Source organism: Schistocerca nitens, chromosome 3, assembly GCF_023898315.1.
Source record: "Schistocerca nitens isolate TAMUIC-IGC-003100 chromosome 3, iqSchNite1.1, whole genome shotgun sequence".
NCBI lineage: Eukaryota > Metazoa > Arthropoda > Insecta > Orthoptera > Acrididae > Schistocerca > Schistocerca nitens.
Window position 1 is genome coordinate 483,500,093 of NC_064616.1, and position 16,911 is coordinate 483,517,003.

Sequence of the window (16,911 nt, forward strand, 5' to 3'; positions counted from 1 at the left end):
TAGAGCGATCCTTTGCCATTTTATTCATCCCTATGTGATCACGCCATAGGAGGGCACGAAATAGAAGAGCCGAGGAAGCGTAAGCACTGTTTGCTGCTTCGGATCACATTCAAATTTCGTTCGAATGGTTTTGAATGGTCCCTAGTGGTTCCACCCTGTAACATCAGAGCGGAAGTTGCGGTCGCACAGCATTCCAAAGGGATGCGATGACATTCAATTGTCATTAGACTAGGGTTGTATCGTCTGGAGTCCTCAGCAGTGTCAATGTTTGTCAAGAACGTCGTCGTGCTGCTCATCGCACTATGAACTGCCGTTTTAGACAGGAACATGTATGAGATTCAACGCCCCAAGGGAAGGGATTGTTTCATTGACGTCCTTTATACCAACCCCTACGGTCTTTTCGTGTCGGTTCTGAGGAGCGGTGTGTCTGGAACGTTTTCCTCGGCCACCCATTAGAAAACATAGTGATTTGAAAGTTGGGCGTTGCTGTTCTGACCTGCACAGCACAGGTGTTAAAACAAGGATTGAAATGTGGATAAGAGAGAGTGTGACGACCTCCTCTTCGTGTATCACGCCCAAGGTGGCATTTGGCAGAATTGTGGTGAAAACTGGTGTCAAAGTTACGTCATTAATCCACCTTAGCCGCGCGGGGTTAGCCGAGCGGTCTTAGGCGCTGCAGTCATGGACTGTGCGGCTGGTCCCGGCGGAGGTTCGAGTCTTCCCTCGGGCATGGGTGTGTGTGTTTGTCCTTAGGATATTTTAGGTTAAATAGTGTGTAAGCTTAGGGACTAATGACCTTAGCAGCTAAGTCCCGTAAGATTTCACACACATTTGAACAATCCACCTTACACCTCACACTAACTACTGAGCTCTGGCCTTTCTTCGCATGTGTCGACACCTTGCTATTTGAAGTATCGCCAAGCCCGAATATGACGTCGCAGGGCGCCATGTATCAGCACCATTACAGAGCAAGGTTATAAGGATTGTTGAGCCGCCGGCCTGGGTGACCGAGCGGTTCTAGGCGCTACAGTCAGGAACCGAGCGACAGCTACGGTCGCAGGTTCGAATTCTACCTCGGGCATGGATGTGTGTGATGTCCTTAGGTTAATTAGGTTTAAATAGTTCTAAGTTCTAGGGGACTGATAACCTCAGTAGTTAAGTCCCGTAGTGCTCAAAGCCATTTGAACCATTTTTATTTTTTTTATTGTTGAGCCGAATTTCCAACTTATAAGTTGCAACGGGATACAATTACGATGTTCAGAAAAAGTGATTTTTAATTTTGTTGCACAGTGTAGCTATGATGCTACTGACAAACTGAAGGCCTCAAACACGGCCAAACGATTCTACTCATATTTGGCAAGGTGCTTGTCTACAACCCAAAACGAAAAACTCTAAGATATTTTGGCTCAACGCCCCCCCGCTAACGTTCATGACGGGCAGTCAGCTCAGAATTAACTGGATCGATCGATAATTGAAAACTGAGCATTGTTCAACAATATACATGTGGTCTGCAAACGATTATTTTGCTAGAAATCGAGAAAAGAAACGTTTCCGACTGCCGCTGATGTAGCCATATGGTAGGGGCTGTAAAACGAATGTGCTGCTGGTGTCGCGACCAAGGTATATGACTCGGAAGCATAAAACCTGCATTTGATTCCCAGTTGCGTTCTGTGCTTTTTTTCTTGTTGTTTCCACTTTTTCCACGTCGAATCTGGTAAGAATAGGAGTGTTAATGAGGTAAGTAAATAAATAGTGAATAACAACGAAGTAGACATATAAATTTCTTAAGCGACTAGGGTTAGTAATACATTAAAACTTTACTCCTCGGTGTATGAAAACAGTTTCGAGTAATTTTGCTGCGAACACGAGCATTCGGCGTACATTACAGCATAAAGCCGAAAAACTAACCCTATTCGCAGTTAGTAGTGTACATGAAGTAACATGTTTTAGTACTTCCAGCCTTTATCGTCCTACAGTTTGAAGAATATTCATCAGCGTAAAATGAGAAATGGAGGCCCGGAAGCAATGGTTTGACAGTAATGACAAATGCGACACATGTTATCACTTTTACAATGTATGTAATGATAATCTCAAGGTAAAACACTTAGACTGAGATACTTTTGGACACACATTTTGGTATCTATTAAAGTCTTCTATGGATAAAATATGGTAATTCTATTGTGGTATTGCACAACCATAGATGTGTAAAAGACGGTCGAGGAATATTTTGTGCCACAGTACTTCAACGTGTTGTAGTTCGTCAAAGAATGTGGTCGTCAATGGAGACCACACGTGATGGACTGTTATCATGGTGCACATGTACTCGCGTAAGTCAGATGATCTTAATGGTCAGAGAACTAACGGTTTCTTTACGAGAGTCCATTTTGTAATACGAGAAGTTAGGAAGCGGTAGACAATGCGAATTTGGGTTTCCGATTGGACTGAAGGCAACGTAGCAGACAGGATTCGATACACTTTACTTAACAGGAAGAAGACACCACATGTGAAAGTAGCTTCTGGTGTGCCATTACTATGGATGACACGCTGACAAGTCAAAACATTATAACCACTGCCCACTACGAGACTGAATGACACCTATTGGCATTACAGGTACGTAACGAGGCGAGGAAGTGTAGCAGAGACGAATGAGGAGTGATTCTGGCCACCCACGATGTGAGTCGCAAATGGGGAAATCCACCGACATTAGCGACTTTGACAAAGGGTAGAATTTTACGGTCCAACATTTGAGAATGAGCATATTGGAAATAGTGAAGCAGATTGACTGTTGGCGTAGAAACGTCATGATTATGTGTGGTAATTGGTTGAAGGACACTGGAACCGCGAGTAGGGGACAAGTTGTTGGACATTCATGCCTCAACACAGAATGTGAATTCTGGAGACTTGCCCGTCGTGTAAAGGAGAATAGGTGGTGATCTATTTCAATTATGGTGCAGAACGTGTTGCTGGTGCAGGCCCACGTTCTTGAGAGCACATTGTTCAGTGCACATTGTTGAACATCTACATTTTCCCATGTTCACCCAACGACATCGACACTTACGGTAGCAGTGGGTATGGGATCATCGAAACTGGAGCGTGCTTCAATGGAAACGTTCACTAGGTCGGATGAATCACGGTTCATGTGACACAGAGTTGTTGGACATGTCGAGATACGACGTCTGCTAGGCATAGGGCTGCTCAAAATATAAACCACATCACGGATGCAGGCTGGTGGAGGCAGTATTGTGGTGAGGGGAACGTTCATCTGGGCTTTATTGGAATTGTTTTATTAATAGAAGTCACCATGACAACTGTGGACTACGAACACGTTATTGCAGGCCACCTTCACTCACAATCATGCCTGATGTCTTCCCCAAGAGCAATGACATTATCCAAAAGGATAACTGCCCATATTACAAGGACAGAATCGTCCTACGACAGTTTGAGGAGCAGGATAATGAACTCACGTTGCTATCTTGGAAATCAGATTACTCTCATATGAAATAAATGATAAACATCTGGGTTGCTACAGGGTTTCAGCACCGGCTCCACAGTCTACTGGCCAGTAATTTACGAGAGTTACGTGACCTGTGTGTAGACACCTGACACCACGTAACACGAAAAACCTGCCAATGACTTATCGAATCCATGCTACATGAAATCACTGTTGTGTCGTGTTCAGAGGTGCACCAACTCGCTATTAAGTTGGTGGTCGTCATGACTTTGCCCATCAGTGCGTACATATATGACCTGATAGATAATGTCAAAGACATAGTGAGGCTGATCGCACACGAAACTATTGCACATAGGGAAATCACAGAGCCTGAAAATTATAGGGAATGAATGAGGAGTAAGTTGTAGACAATTTAAATTGGTGGTAGAACCTCATCCTGATGAAATGCAATATTTTTACGCATAAATAAGCGGAAAAGCTCTTTGAAATTCAGTTTTCACAACCTGATGAAATGCAATATTTTTACGCATAAATAAGCGAAAATGCTCTTTGAAATTCAGATTTCACAATTTGTGATTAATGTTACAATGCATCCCGTTTGTTTAATGCCTCATCAAGTGCTTAAAAACATATATAATGATTATGCTAAGTATGGAACAATAATTTAGCCCTGAATTTAGGATTATTGATTCAAATTCCTAAAAAGAGAGTTCATATTTTGTTTATAATACTTTTTAATCTCTTGTTGTAAAGATTATCACGAAATTAATTCCATGGGTTACTCAGAGCAACCAAGAGTGAATTGTGGGGCAATCAGTACTGTTGATTCACTGCTCTGTTTTGATGTCGAAAGGTCTGAGCGGAAGGAAGTTTGCATCTCTAAGCTACTGACTCATATACTGCTTGCCAGTAATCAGGCAGTCGGTCGCAGGCCTGTACGAGTCTTTGTCATCAGCGTAGTGGGAGGGGGAATGGGTGAAGTCCTGGGGCAGTCTGCCGACATTCCACAGACCTTGTGCTCGTAACATTCAGTTCACTTCAGTCGCCTGCGTATAACAACGGGATAGAGCAAACGACTTAGAGGGCCTATGGATCTTCATATATTTACTCTCTTGGTAAGTACAACAGAAAATAATCGTAAGTCAATTGCCGTATGTGTGCTTATATAGCAAAAATTTGCGACTTAAAAAAAAAGCGTCAGAGTGCCTTACCTGTTAACGAAATAAATATCAGTTAATCAACAGTGCATGGAATCATCCACACGTTCATGAAGCGATCACGTACTTGATCCAATCGAATTTATTTTTTATTTATTTATTGTGCGGCCAGTGATCATTCGATTCTATGAACACCTTCCAGTCTGTGCACGAGATACATACTGGAATCCTATTCTTGCCATATGGGAGAGTATGAAGCGACATCAACAGCTTTGTTGTTCTCTCGAATACTTCATCCCTCTAAGTATCAGTAAAGTGCTGAAAAATGGTGATGGTTTATTTCATATCAAAAATAGAAGGCTTTATTTTATATATTATAATTTATTTTCATTTTAGGTTCACAGAAGAATGCAATCTTGTATGTCTCAACCAGTAACAGTTCTTGACAAAGAGGATTTGTTGCCCTCACATAAACAATAAAAAAGGACATAATATGTTTTAATTTTCCCGTTTGTAGAACATAATTTTAGTCATTGATTCGTAATGGTAGTTCATTAGATCACATTAAAATTATTGTTTTGTTTTGTTTTTTGAATGTATTTTGAGGCATTGTTCAGCAATAATGAATACATTACAGTTATAAATGAAAAGCACAAAGATGTAGTTGTTCCACGCTATACAGTAGGACATTTTTTTAATGTATTTTGAGGCAATGTTGAGCAATAATGAATACATTGCAGTTATAAATGAAAAGCACAAAGATGTAGTTGTTCCACGCTATACAGTAGGACATTTACAATTCTGTGCTTTTCGTCTGTAACTATTAAGTTCTGCTACCAGGAAAAGATGGAAGAATCAGTTAATACTGATATATTGCACACTGAGATCTCATTGTGACTCTATAATTCTTTCCTCCCAATATAACAAACCCAGCAATTTGAAATTTCTTCAGCCAACTTATATTGCTCAAGCTTACCAAATACTTAAAACAGACAACTGATTTCTGAACTAAACCTAGCAATTTTTCACTTTGTAGAATTCGTTACTATAATTCCATTGCCAGTTCTGAGGAGCTGTGATTATAGCGTTTTCCAATATTAACAGTAAAAAAGCTTTACAGAAATTGTTTACATACGAAACTGATATAAGAATCATATTGTCAATTACATATTTCACCAACCTAAACTTGTGTAAATGTAAATGATTGTTATGTACAAATTTCGGTGTGTTGTTTCCTACATACTATAAGAAAGTAGAGTTTGATAAGTGAGAAATTCAGAAATGAGCCTGTGTCTAACAGCGAAGTCAGACTATGACGAAAAAACCCAGTTGCTTTTCTGGTGGAATATATGGTAGCATTGCTTTCTAAGCCTTTGTAGGACAGTACTCAAAATTTTAGCAATTTCTACTACTGGCTTTTCAGTTGAAACCAGTTTCCGTTGTTACACTTGTTATTTCGGAAAGTAGGAGTACAATCAGTTGTTGAATTCTAAATCAGTTTATACTCATCGAAAAATGCTTGATAACATATCCATCAAGACTTTTTCTGTATAGCTCCAAAACATGGTTTTTATGTTTACATAAAAATACAGAATAATACTTTTTTAAGTGGTTGTCCTAATGCAGGGAGGTTAAAGGAAATCTGAGATTTCTGTGTGAGGATATAATGTAAACGACGTTTTTAAGTTATTCAGATTTATAAAAAAATTATACACTTTTAATTAGTTCTTAATCAACCTCTTGTGTGGAAATGTATTAGTACACGTGAATGCGTATACAATCCTAAAATACCCTTAGCTTATTTATTATCCTATGAGTAATGTATCGGAATGAGTGGGGACCTAATAACTACCTGTCTATATTGATACAGGCTTGTTGTGATTTTCGCAGCTGTCTTGATGCATAAGAGAGGATGGTTCCTTTGATATTGACATAGCCGATCCCTTCCTTATCCTTGTCTTACCTGAGCTTGTTCTCCGCCTATAATGACCTCATAATTGATGGGGCATCAGATTATAATCATCATGCCTCTCTCTTGCTTCTCTCTACGAAAATGGTCTCAGTGTAATGATGGTTTGAGGTGAATGACTATAAGCAGCACCAAGGAAGTCATCCTTATAGACCTGTGTAAGTCCATGTGGATGGTCATGGATGAATAGTATGTATATTCACCGAAGATTTCTGTGTGTTAGTTGTAGGTAACTTTCTCATACATGTTTCGCAAGCTGCGATATGGTCGATGATTAAAACAGTGATCCAGAAAGTGTAGAATAAATTTCATTTATTTCTATCAATGCTCACAAAAGTTTCGTCCTTTGACTACCGGTTTTTGTCAGCGATAACCAACTTCAGATACGTTTTATAACATGTCCTAACATAGTAAAAACACTCTTAGCTTATTTATTCACGTATGTGTAAGGCAGTGGAACGAATGGGCCCTAAATAACTACCTAGCTATACTGACCTAGGCTTGTTGTTATTTTGCAACTCTCTTAATGCGTAAGAGGGAATAGTTCCTTTTATATTGACATAGCTGATCTCCTTCCATTAGGACAAGTTATAAAACCGATCTGAGGATGCTCTTTGCTTACAGAAACCAGTAGTCTAAGGATCAAACGTTTTGTGATTAGTGACGGAAAGAGAAGAAATTTATTCATGCATGGTGTCGGGAGATAATAGGTTTTACTTCTTGAAAAGTGAATACATATATATTGCCTTCTGACTTATAATAAAGAACAGGTTCTCTGTGGTCTGCCGTCTAGTCTACACGACTTCTACACACTCTTCTCTCTCTCAGAATCTTTGGATGGTACATACATATGTGGCTGGACATGTATCACCTCCATGAAATTTTTGGCATACAATATTTGATGACGTAATGCTTCTGGAGGTTGCTGCAAGATTTTCGTTGGAATGACGTCACAATTCTTTTATTTTTAGTGTACAACATCCGATAGTGGACAAGGATGTACGTTTTAGCTTTTGGACATAAGTGGCTCAACAGTACTAATGAGGAACATTTTGTATGGTATAGTGGTCATAGATTATGCACAACGAAACGTTTCAGCAGTCTGACTTTGACACGCCCCTAGTATCTTGATAACGCTCCAACATATTTCTTCCCGTGAATAACACGACAATGTATTTGACCAAGTTGGTTAGTCCAATAGCGGTATGGCTATGGGGATTTTGGCCAACACTTCGTGTGTCAATTGCTAGTCATCACTGCAGTCACCGAGAGGTCCAAGATGGCACTGGCGGAAAATTTAAAAAAAGCAAGATAACGTTTGTGTAAAAATTAAAAAATGTAGATGGTGGTGGCGAAAAATGTAATAAATGTAAAAACCTAATAAATTCAAGATGGCGGAACTGGTCCAGATGTATGTACTTTGCAGCATCCTTCTTACATTACACTCCAAGACTGCGTCATGTCCAAAATAGCCGGCCGTTGTGGCCGAGCGGTTCTAGGCGCTTCAGTCTGGAACCGCGCGACCACTACGGTCGCAGGTTCGAATCCTGCCTCGGGAATGGATGTGTGTGATGTCCTTAGGTTAGTTAGGTTTAAGTAGTTCTAAGTTCTAGGGGACTGATGACCTCAGATGTTAAGTCCCATAGTGCTCAGAGCCATTTTTTTGTCCAAAATTATTCGATTATTTATGAAAATACATAAGCTTAGCCTAAGTTGCATAAATTGGCACTATGTTCAAACGATTTGAATTTTTTATGTCATGTTCCATAGTAATTATAAAGCAATTATGTGAAGCAGTACTTCCACGTCTAAAGCATGTAAGCTTAGTCATCAAACCACACTCACACAAACACACACACACACACACACACACACACACACACACACACATACACACAGACAAACACAGGCTACTGCGGTCTTAAGCGTTTCGGAGGCTATCTTACTCGTGGTACAAAGAAAAAACTACGGTCACTTTTTTAGGAAATTTTCAGTAATGCTGCACCTCACCATGCTCCAAATTAGGGGGAAGACGATAATGCGTCACGCGCCCACACACACACACACACACACACACACACACACACACACACATACACACACACTATTTTGATCTTAAGTCTACTTGAGGCTGTCTAACTCGTGGTACGAAGATTGAACATCATCATCTTTTTAGAAATTGTTCAGTAATGCTTCACCTTACCACCCATAAAATTAGGGGGGAAGAAGACAAAGCATCATTTTTTACACTAGAAACACACAACCGAACGGTACAAAATACATGTGACTGAAATATCACGAAATGCAGGCAATTAACATTTCATCCTAGGCACAAAAACTGACCAAACATGTAACTGTACAAAACACCTGTTAGCTAAAATAATATACTAAACAGGCAAAAATATAAGAAACGAGTAGCATGAATTGCGGTTCTACAACTGTAATCTATTGGAAGAGGGCTATTAATGTGTGGTGCCTCAAACGTGACTGTTTCGACGACACCTAGCGGTTATTGCTAGAGTAGGTGCTTTTCTAAACAGCAGTCCCTACGAGCAAACCAGCTGCGTTTTTATCTGTGGTTACTCGTACTTTATCTAGAGGGGCTACGCACGGCTCTGTTTAAAAAGATTAACTCGATGTAGTTATAGGGTTGAGCCGTGTATGTCAGCTTTCATGCCCTGCTGCTAAAACGCTGCAAATAATAAACTGTAGCTGTGATCCTGTAGTCAAACAGTCTATGCACCGGCTCGAATTACGAATTAATAAAATACAAAGAAATACACAATAAAAGTTAAATAATTAATTTAAGAACAAGGGGTTTCTTCTAATGTCTATAACTGATGCAGACGACATATAATTATGATGAATAATGTTTATCCAAGAAAGGACATCTCAAATAAATGGGAAATGGTCCTATGTTATTCAGTTAAAATGCAGATGGAAAATATCCTTATCAAATGCGGTAAAGTTAGGTTGACAGCGAACGAGAATGGTAACAAAATCCCCAAACTAAAAAGTAATCAAAGACTACCGAGAACTAAGTCCATTTCGTGATCACAATACACGAAAGATTCACCAGCTCAAAATAGTTTAGAGCTCTACATGGTGATTCACAAATTAATAAACACGATGCAAAGAATAGTAACTCATCCTCTGTCTACTCTCAGTTCCGTAAATCGAGCGGAAATAGAGTCCTGTTCTGGAGCGCATTCAGCCCTTTCGAAACATCAAGTCCCTTCAAAAGTTAGAGCATTGTAGCGGCCTTTCAACGCCCACAAACAATCACCTATATGACTAAATCGCACATGTTACAGGCTGGTTTGCCTTGTTCCAGAACTCACCAACAAAATGTTTAGAATCGCTCCTTTGAGCTGTCCACTCGACAAGTTCCAGTCACCACCTGACTTCCATAGTGTTCCACTGCCGCCCACTTCTCCATTGTCTGAAGGCAGTTCCCACCAAAAATGCATCGTTCTTAAGCTCTTAAGACATGATTTGTATCAACATGACCACTTTCCCGTAATAAACTAATATATTACAACAGTACTTAAATATAGATATGTTATAAATATTCAGTCACACTCAGAACATTCATAATAAATATATGTAAAGGTTAGATCACAAATAAGTAAGCCCGTGTTCTTGTGCAAATCCGCTCACGTAAAATGGCAGCAGATTACGTTAAATATGGCTCAAACAATTATTTAGGCCTGCCTGTCAAAAGGGACTTATTGTTCTGTTTTCAGCTGTGGTGTCCGTTAACATATGCGATTGACCACTTTTAATTAGCACAGTTTTTTTAATTCCCCCATGAACCATGAACCTTGCCGTTCGTGGGGAGGCTTGCGTGCCTCAGCGATACAACTAGCCGTACCGTAGGTGCAACCACAACGGAGGAGTATCTGTTGAGAGGCCAGACAAACGTGTGGTTCCTGAAGAGGGGCAGCAGCCTTTTCAGTAGCTGTAGGGGCAACAGTCTGGATGATTGACTGATCTGGCCTTGTAACACTAACCAAAACGGCCTTGCTGTGCTGGTACTGCGAACGGCTGAAAGCAAGGGGAAACTGAAGCAGTAATTCTTCCCGAGGGCATGCAGCTTTACTGTATGGTTAAATGATGATGGCGTCTTCTTGGGTAAAATATTCCGGAGGTAAAATAGTCCCCCATTCGGATCTCCGGGCGGGGACTACTCAAGAGGAAGTCATTATCAGGAGAAAGAAAACTGGCATTCTACGGATCGGAGCGTGGAATGTCAGATCCCTTAATCAGGCAGGTAGGTTAGAAAAATTAAAAAGGGAAATGGATAGGTTAAAGTTAGATATAGTGGGAATTAGTAAAGTTCGGTGGCAGGAGGAACAAGGCTTTTGGTCAGGTGAATACAGGGTTGTAAATACAAAATCAAATAGGGGCAATGCAGGAGTAGGTTTAATAATGAATAAAAAAATGGGAGTTCGGGTAAGCTACTACAAACAGCATAGTGAACGCATTATTGTGGCCAAGATAGACACGAAGCCCACGCCTACTATAGTAGTACAAGTTTATATGCCAACTAGCTCTGCAGATCACGAAGAAATTGATAAAATGTATGATGAGATAAAAGAAATTATTCAGATAGTGAAGGGCGACGAAAATGTAATAGTCATCGGGGACTGGAATTCGATAGTAGGAAAAGGAAGAGAAGGAAACGTAGTAGGTGAATATGGATTGGGGGTAAGAAATGAAAAAGGAAGCCGCCTGGCAGAATTTGGAACAGCGCATAACTTAATCATAGCTAACACTTGGTTCAGGAATCATGAAAGAAAGTTGTATACCTGGAAGAAGCCTGGAGATACTAGAAGATATCAGATAGATTATAAAATGGTATGACAGAGATTTAGGAACCAGGTTTTAAATTGAAAGACATTTACAGGGGCAGATTTGGACTCTGACCACAATCTATTGGTTATGAAATGGAAATTAAAACTGAAGAAACTGCAAAAAAGGTGGGAATTTAAGGAGATGGGACCTGGATAAACTGACTAAACCAGAGGGTGTACGGAGTTTCAGGGAGAGCATAAGGGAAAGATTGACAGGAATGGGGGAGAGAAATACAGTAGAAGAAGAATTGATAGCTTTGAGGGATGAGGAAGCGAAGGCAGCAGAGGATTAAGTAGGCAAAAAGATAAGGGCTAGTAGAAAATCTTGGGTAACAGAAGAAATATGGAATTTAATTGATGAAAGGAGAAAATATAAAAATGCAGTAAATGAAACAGGCATAAAGGAATACAAATGTCTCAAAAATGAGATCGACATGAAGTGCAAAATGGCTAAGCAGGGATGGCTAGAGGACAAATGTAAGGATGTAGAAGCTTATCTCACTAGGGGTGAGATAGATACCGCCTACAGGAAAGTTAAAGAGACCTTTGGAGGAAAGAGAACCACTTGTATGAATATCAAGAGCTCAGATGGAAACCCAGTTCTAAGCAAGAAGGGAAAGCAGACGGGTGGGAGGAGTATATAGAGGGTCTATACAAGGGCGATGTACTTGAGGACAATGTTATGGAAATGGAAGAGGATGTAGATGAAGATGAAATGGAGATATGATACTGCGTGAAGAGTTTGACAGAGCACTGAAAGACCTAAGTCGAAACAAGGCCCCGGGAGTAGACAACATTCCATTAGAACTACTGACAGCCTTGGGAGATCCAGTCATGACAGAACTCTACCATCTGGTGAGCAAGATGTATGAGACAGGCGAAATACCCTCAGACTTCAAGAAGAATATAATAATTCCAATCCCAAAGAAAGCAGGTGTTGACAGATGTGACAATTACCGAACTATCAGTTTAATAAGCTACGGCTGCAAAATATTAATACGAATTCTTTACAGACGAATGGAAAAACTAGTAGAAACCGACCTGGGGGAAGATCAGTTTGGATTCCGTAGAAATATTGGAACACGAGAGGCAATACTGACCCTTCGACTTATCTTAGAAGATAGATTGAGGAAAGGCAAACCTACGTTTCTAGCATTTGTAGACTTAGAGAAAACTTTTGACAATGTTGACTGCAATACTCTCTTTCAAATTCTGATGGTGGCAGGGATAAAACACAGGGAGCGAAAGGCTATTTACAATTTGTACAGAAACCAGATGGCAGGTATAAGAGTCGAGGGGCATGAAAGGGAAGCAGTGGTATTCAATCTGTATATTGAGCAAGCAGTGAAGGAAACAAAAGAAAAATTCGGAGTAGGTATTAAAACCCATGGAGAATAAATAAAAACTTTGAGGTTCGCCGATGATATTGTAATTCTGTCAGAGACAGCAAAGGACTTAGAAGAGCAGTTGAACGGAATGGATAGTGTCTTGAAAGAAGGATATAAGATGAACATCAACAAAAGCAAAACGAGGATAATGGAATTAGTCGAATTAAGTCGGGTTATTTTGAGGGAATTAGATTAGGAAATGAGATACCTAAAGTAGTAAAGGAGTTTTCCTATTTGGGGAGGAAAATAACTGATGATAGTCGAAGTAGAGAGGATATAAAATGTAGACTGGCAATGGCAAGAAAGCGTTTCTGAGAAGAGAAATTTGTTAACATCGAGTATAGATTTAAGTGTCAGGATGTCGTTTCTGAAAGTATTTGTAGGGGTTGTAGCCATGTATGGAAGTGAAACATGGACGATAAATAGTTTGGATAAGAAGAGAATAGAAGCTTTCGAAATGTGGTGCTACAGAAGAATGCTGATGATTAGATGGATAGATCACGTAACTAATGAGGTGGTATTCAAATGGTTCAAATGGCTCTGAGCACTATGCGACTTAACTTCTGAGGTCATCAGTCGCCTAGAACTTAGAACTAATTAAAGCTAACTAACCTAAGGACATCACACACATCCATGCCCGAGGCAGGATTCGAACCTGCGACCGTAGTGGTCGCGCGGTTCCAGACTCTAGCTCCTAGAACCACTCGGCCACTCCGGCCGGGGAGGAGGTATTGAATAGAAGTAGAGAGAAGATAAATTTGTGGTACACCTTCACTAGAAGAAGGGATCGGTTGGTAGGACATGTTCTGAGGCATCAAGGGATCACCAATTTAGTATTGGAGGGCAGCGTGGAGGGTAAAAATCGTAGCGAGAGACCAAGAGATGAATATACTAAGCAGATTCAGAAGGATGTAGGTTGCAGTTGGTACTGGGAGATGAAAAAGCTTGCACAGGATAGAGTAGCATGGAGAGCTACATCAAACCAGTCTCAGGACTGAAGACCACAACAACAACTGTTTTTTTAATACCACTTGCAGTCAACATTTAAGTAAAGTTGTTGGCAAAATAATGAACTGTTATTAAATAAAAACAGAAGCATGACGAAATATGAAGTACTGATGCTGTGTTCACTTGTTGTGTAAATGTGGAGACTGCTATGTTCTGACAAACTTTTGCATAGTAAAAAAGGTATAAAAGACGTCATAAACAAAAAAATAAAATTCACACAGATACGTAGCTTTCAGGGATGATAGCGATAGTGCAATGTTATCATCTGAGATACCGTTTGTTGAAATCACATGAAACAATTAAAAGCTGTTAATTCAGAAGTTCGTTGTGTAAATGTTTATTCCCTGTGAAATACTAATTTTTGTAGTTTTGAAGATATTTAAATACCAATGTGTCATTGGATGCGCTTCGTTTATCTGAGATCGCCGATGTATTCAGATTTGCACTAATATTTGATGTTAGTTATTGTCGAATCTCAAATAGCTGTAACGTAGCTATTTTTAAGATTGTCTGACACTTCCCCCTTTCTTGGAACATATTCTGCATAAAGAAAATGACAGTAAAACCCGTCCATATCCCCAGCCTCGGGGTTTTCCACCTTTCCGGCGACATAGCTAGTACCTGGACTCGTTCGTACCGGCCACCCACCGCAAGCCGGAACCGCCACGGTGCGCCCTGAGACCTGGGTCCGCTAGCTTACAGCTGTACAACACAATTATCTCACCTCGCAACAACACTGGGCGGCCGATTAGCTCACCTAAATACGGGTAACGTTACTAAGTGGACTCTTAAATTAAGTCCAATTATTGTAACTGCTTATCTGAATTGTTCTATACGTATACAAACACAAGTGGCTAAAGCAAACATGCGAAGAAGGCAACTGACACTTCATTTTAGGCGCAAATGATATTACACTACCGGCCATTAAAATTCCTACACCAAGAAGAAATGCATATGATAAACGGATATTCATTGGGCAAATATATTGTACTAGAACTGACATATGATTACATTTTCTCGCGATTTGGGTGCATAGATCCTGAGAAATCAGTACCCAGAACAACCACCTCTGGCCGTAATAACGGCCTTCATACGCCTGGGCATTGAGTCAAACAGATCTTGGATGGCGTGTACAGGTACAGCTGCCTATGCAGCTTCAACACGATACCACAGTTCATCAAGAGTAGTGACTGGTGTATAGTGACGAGCCAGTTGCTCGTCCATCATTGACCAGACGTTTTCAGTTGGTGAGAGATCTGGAGAAAGTGCTGACCATGGCAGCAGTCGAACATTTTCTGTATCCAGAAAGACCCGTACAGGACCTGCAACATGCGGTCGTGCATTATCCTGCTGAAATGTAGGGTTTCGCAGGGATCGAATGAAGGGTAGAGCCACGGGTCGTAACACATCTGAAATGTAACGTCCACTGTTCAAAGTGCCGTCAATGCGAACAAGGGGTGGCCGAGACGTGTAACCAATGGCACCCCGTACCATCACGCGGGGTGATACACCAGTATGGCGATGACGAATACACGCTTCCAATGTGCGTTAACCGCGATATCGCCATACACGGATGCGACTATCATGGTGCTGTAAACAGAACCTGGATTCATCCGAAAAAATGACGTTTTGCCATTGGTACTCCCAGGTTCGTCGTTGAGTACACCATCGCAGGTGATCCTGTCTGTGATGCAGCGTCAAAGGTAACCGCAGCCATGGTCTCCAAGCTGATAGTCCATGCTGCTGCAAACGTCGTCGGACTGTTCGTGCAGATGGTTGTTGTCTTGCAGACGTCCCCATCGGTTGACTCAGGGATCGAGACGTGGCTGCACGATCCGTTACAGCCATGCGGATAAGATGCCTGTCATCTCGACTGCTAGTGATACGAGGCCGTTGGGATCCAGCACGGCGTTCCGTATTACCCTCCTGAACCCACCGATTCCAAATCCTGCTAACAGTCATTGGATCTCGACCAACGCGAGCAGCAATTTTGCGATACGATAAATCGCAATCGCGATAGGCTACAATCCGACCATTTTAAACGTCGGAAACGTGATGGTACGCATTTCTCTTCCTTGCACGAGGCATCACAACAACGTTTCACCAGGCAACGCTGGTCAACTGCTGTTTGTGTATGAGAAATCGGTTGGAAACATTCCTCATGTCAGCACGTTGTAGGTGTCGCCACCGGCGCCAACTTTGTGTGAATGCTCTGAAAAGCTAATCATTTGCATATCATAGCATATTCTTCCTGTCGGCTAAATTTCGCGTCTGTAGCACGTCATCTTCGTTGTGTAGCAATTTTAATGGCCAGTAGTGTATGTACGAAAACGAACTTTCGATGAAGTCTGACGTTTACCGATCGTAACTATGGTCCCAAGCCTCTACAATGTTTACAGAATGTATTTCCTTTCCTTTCCATAATCAACTAATAAATAACACCAACATTCAATCGTAATGCTCCAAATATTAGATTTATAAACACACTACACGGCCAAAGACGAAGGAACTGACCGAGGCCATTGTTGCTGTGGGGGCGGGGGGGGGGGGGGAGGAAGAAGTTATACTGAGTACATCGTAAATGCATTGTATCACTTAATACTTTCGTAATAAGCGAGGAGCGATTCATAATGTATGAAATACGGATGTAAATGAAAAATAAACGCCTTCAGGCAATGGTCATACAGGAATCACACATGCTTCCCAGTTGGTTCAATTTCCATACTGTATTCACTAATAATCTCAGGGTCAAACACGTAGACTGAGATAGTACTAGATATCAATTTTATTATCTCTTAGTCTCCTATAGACAAAATACTGTAATAACTATGCTATGCTATGCCAAGCTGTTATCAGCAATTTACCTGATATCTCAATAGAATATACTTCCGTCGTCTTCATCTACATCTAAATTTATACTCCGCAAGCCACCCAACGGTGTGTGGCGGAAGGAACTTTACGTGCCACTGTCATTTCCTCCCTTTCCTGTTCCAGTGGCGTATAGTTCGCGGGAAGAACGACTGCCGGACAGCCTCCATGCGCGCTCGAATCTCTCTAATTTTACATTCGTGATCTCCTCGGG

The 16,911-nt window shown here is 40.9% G+C and overlaps 1 protein-coding gene across 1 annotated transcript in view; it reads left to right on the forward strand.

Moving 5' to 3' along the window:
- Positions 1 to 4,383: 4,383 nt before the first annotated feature.
- The window catches only part of LOC126249629 (CREB-regulated transcription coactivator 1-like), an 81,097-nt gene continuing 68,569 nt past the window's right edge, over positions 4,384 to 16,911 (forward strand). Inside the window, exon 1 of the mRNA XM_049951302.1 lies at positions 4,384 to 4,566. Coding sequence (XP_049807259.1) covers positions 4,540 to 4,566 — 27 coding nt within the window. The 5' untranslated portion in view covers positions 4,384 to 4,539. The remainder of the gene's footprint in view (positions 4,567 to 16,911) is intronic.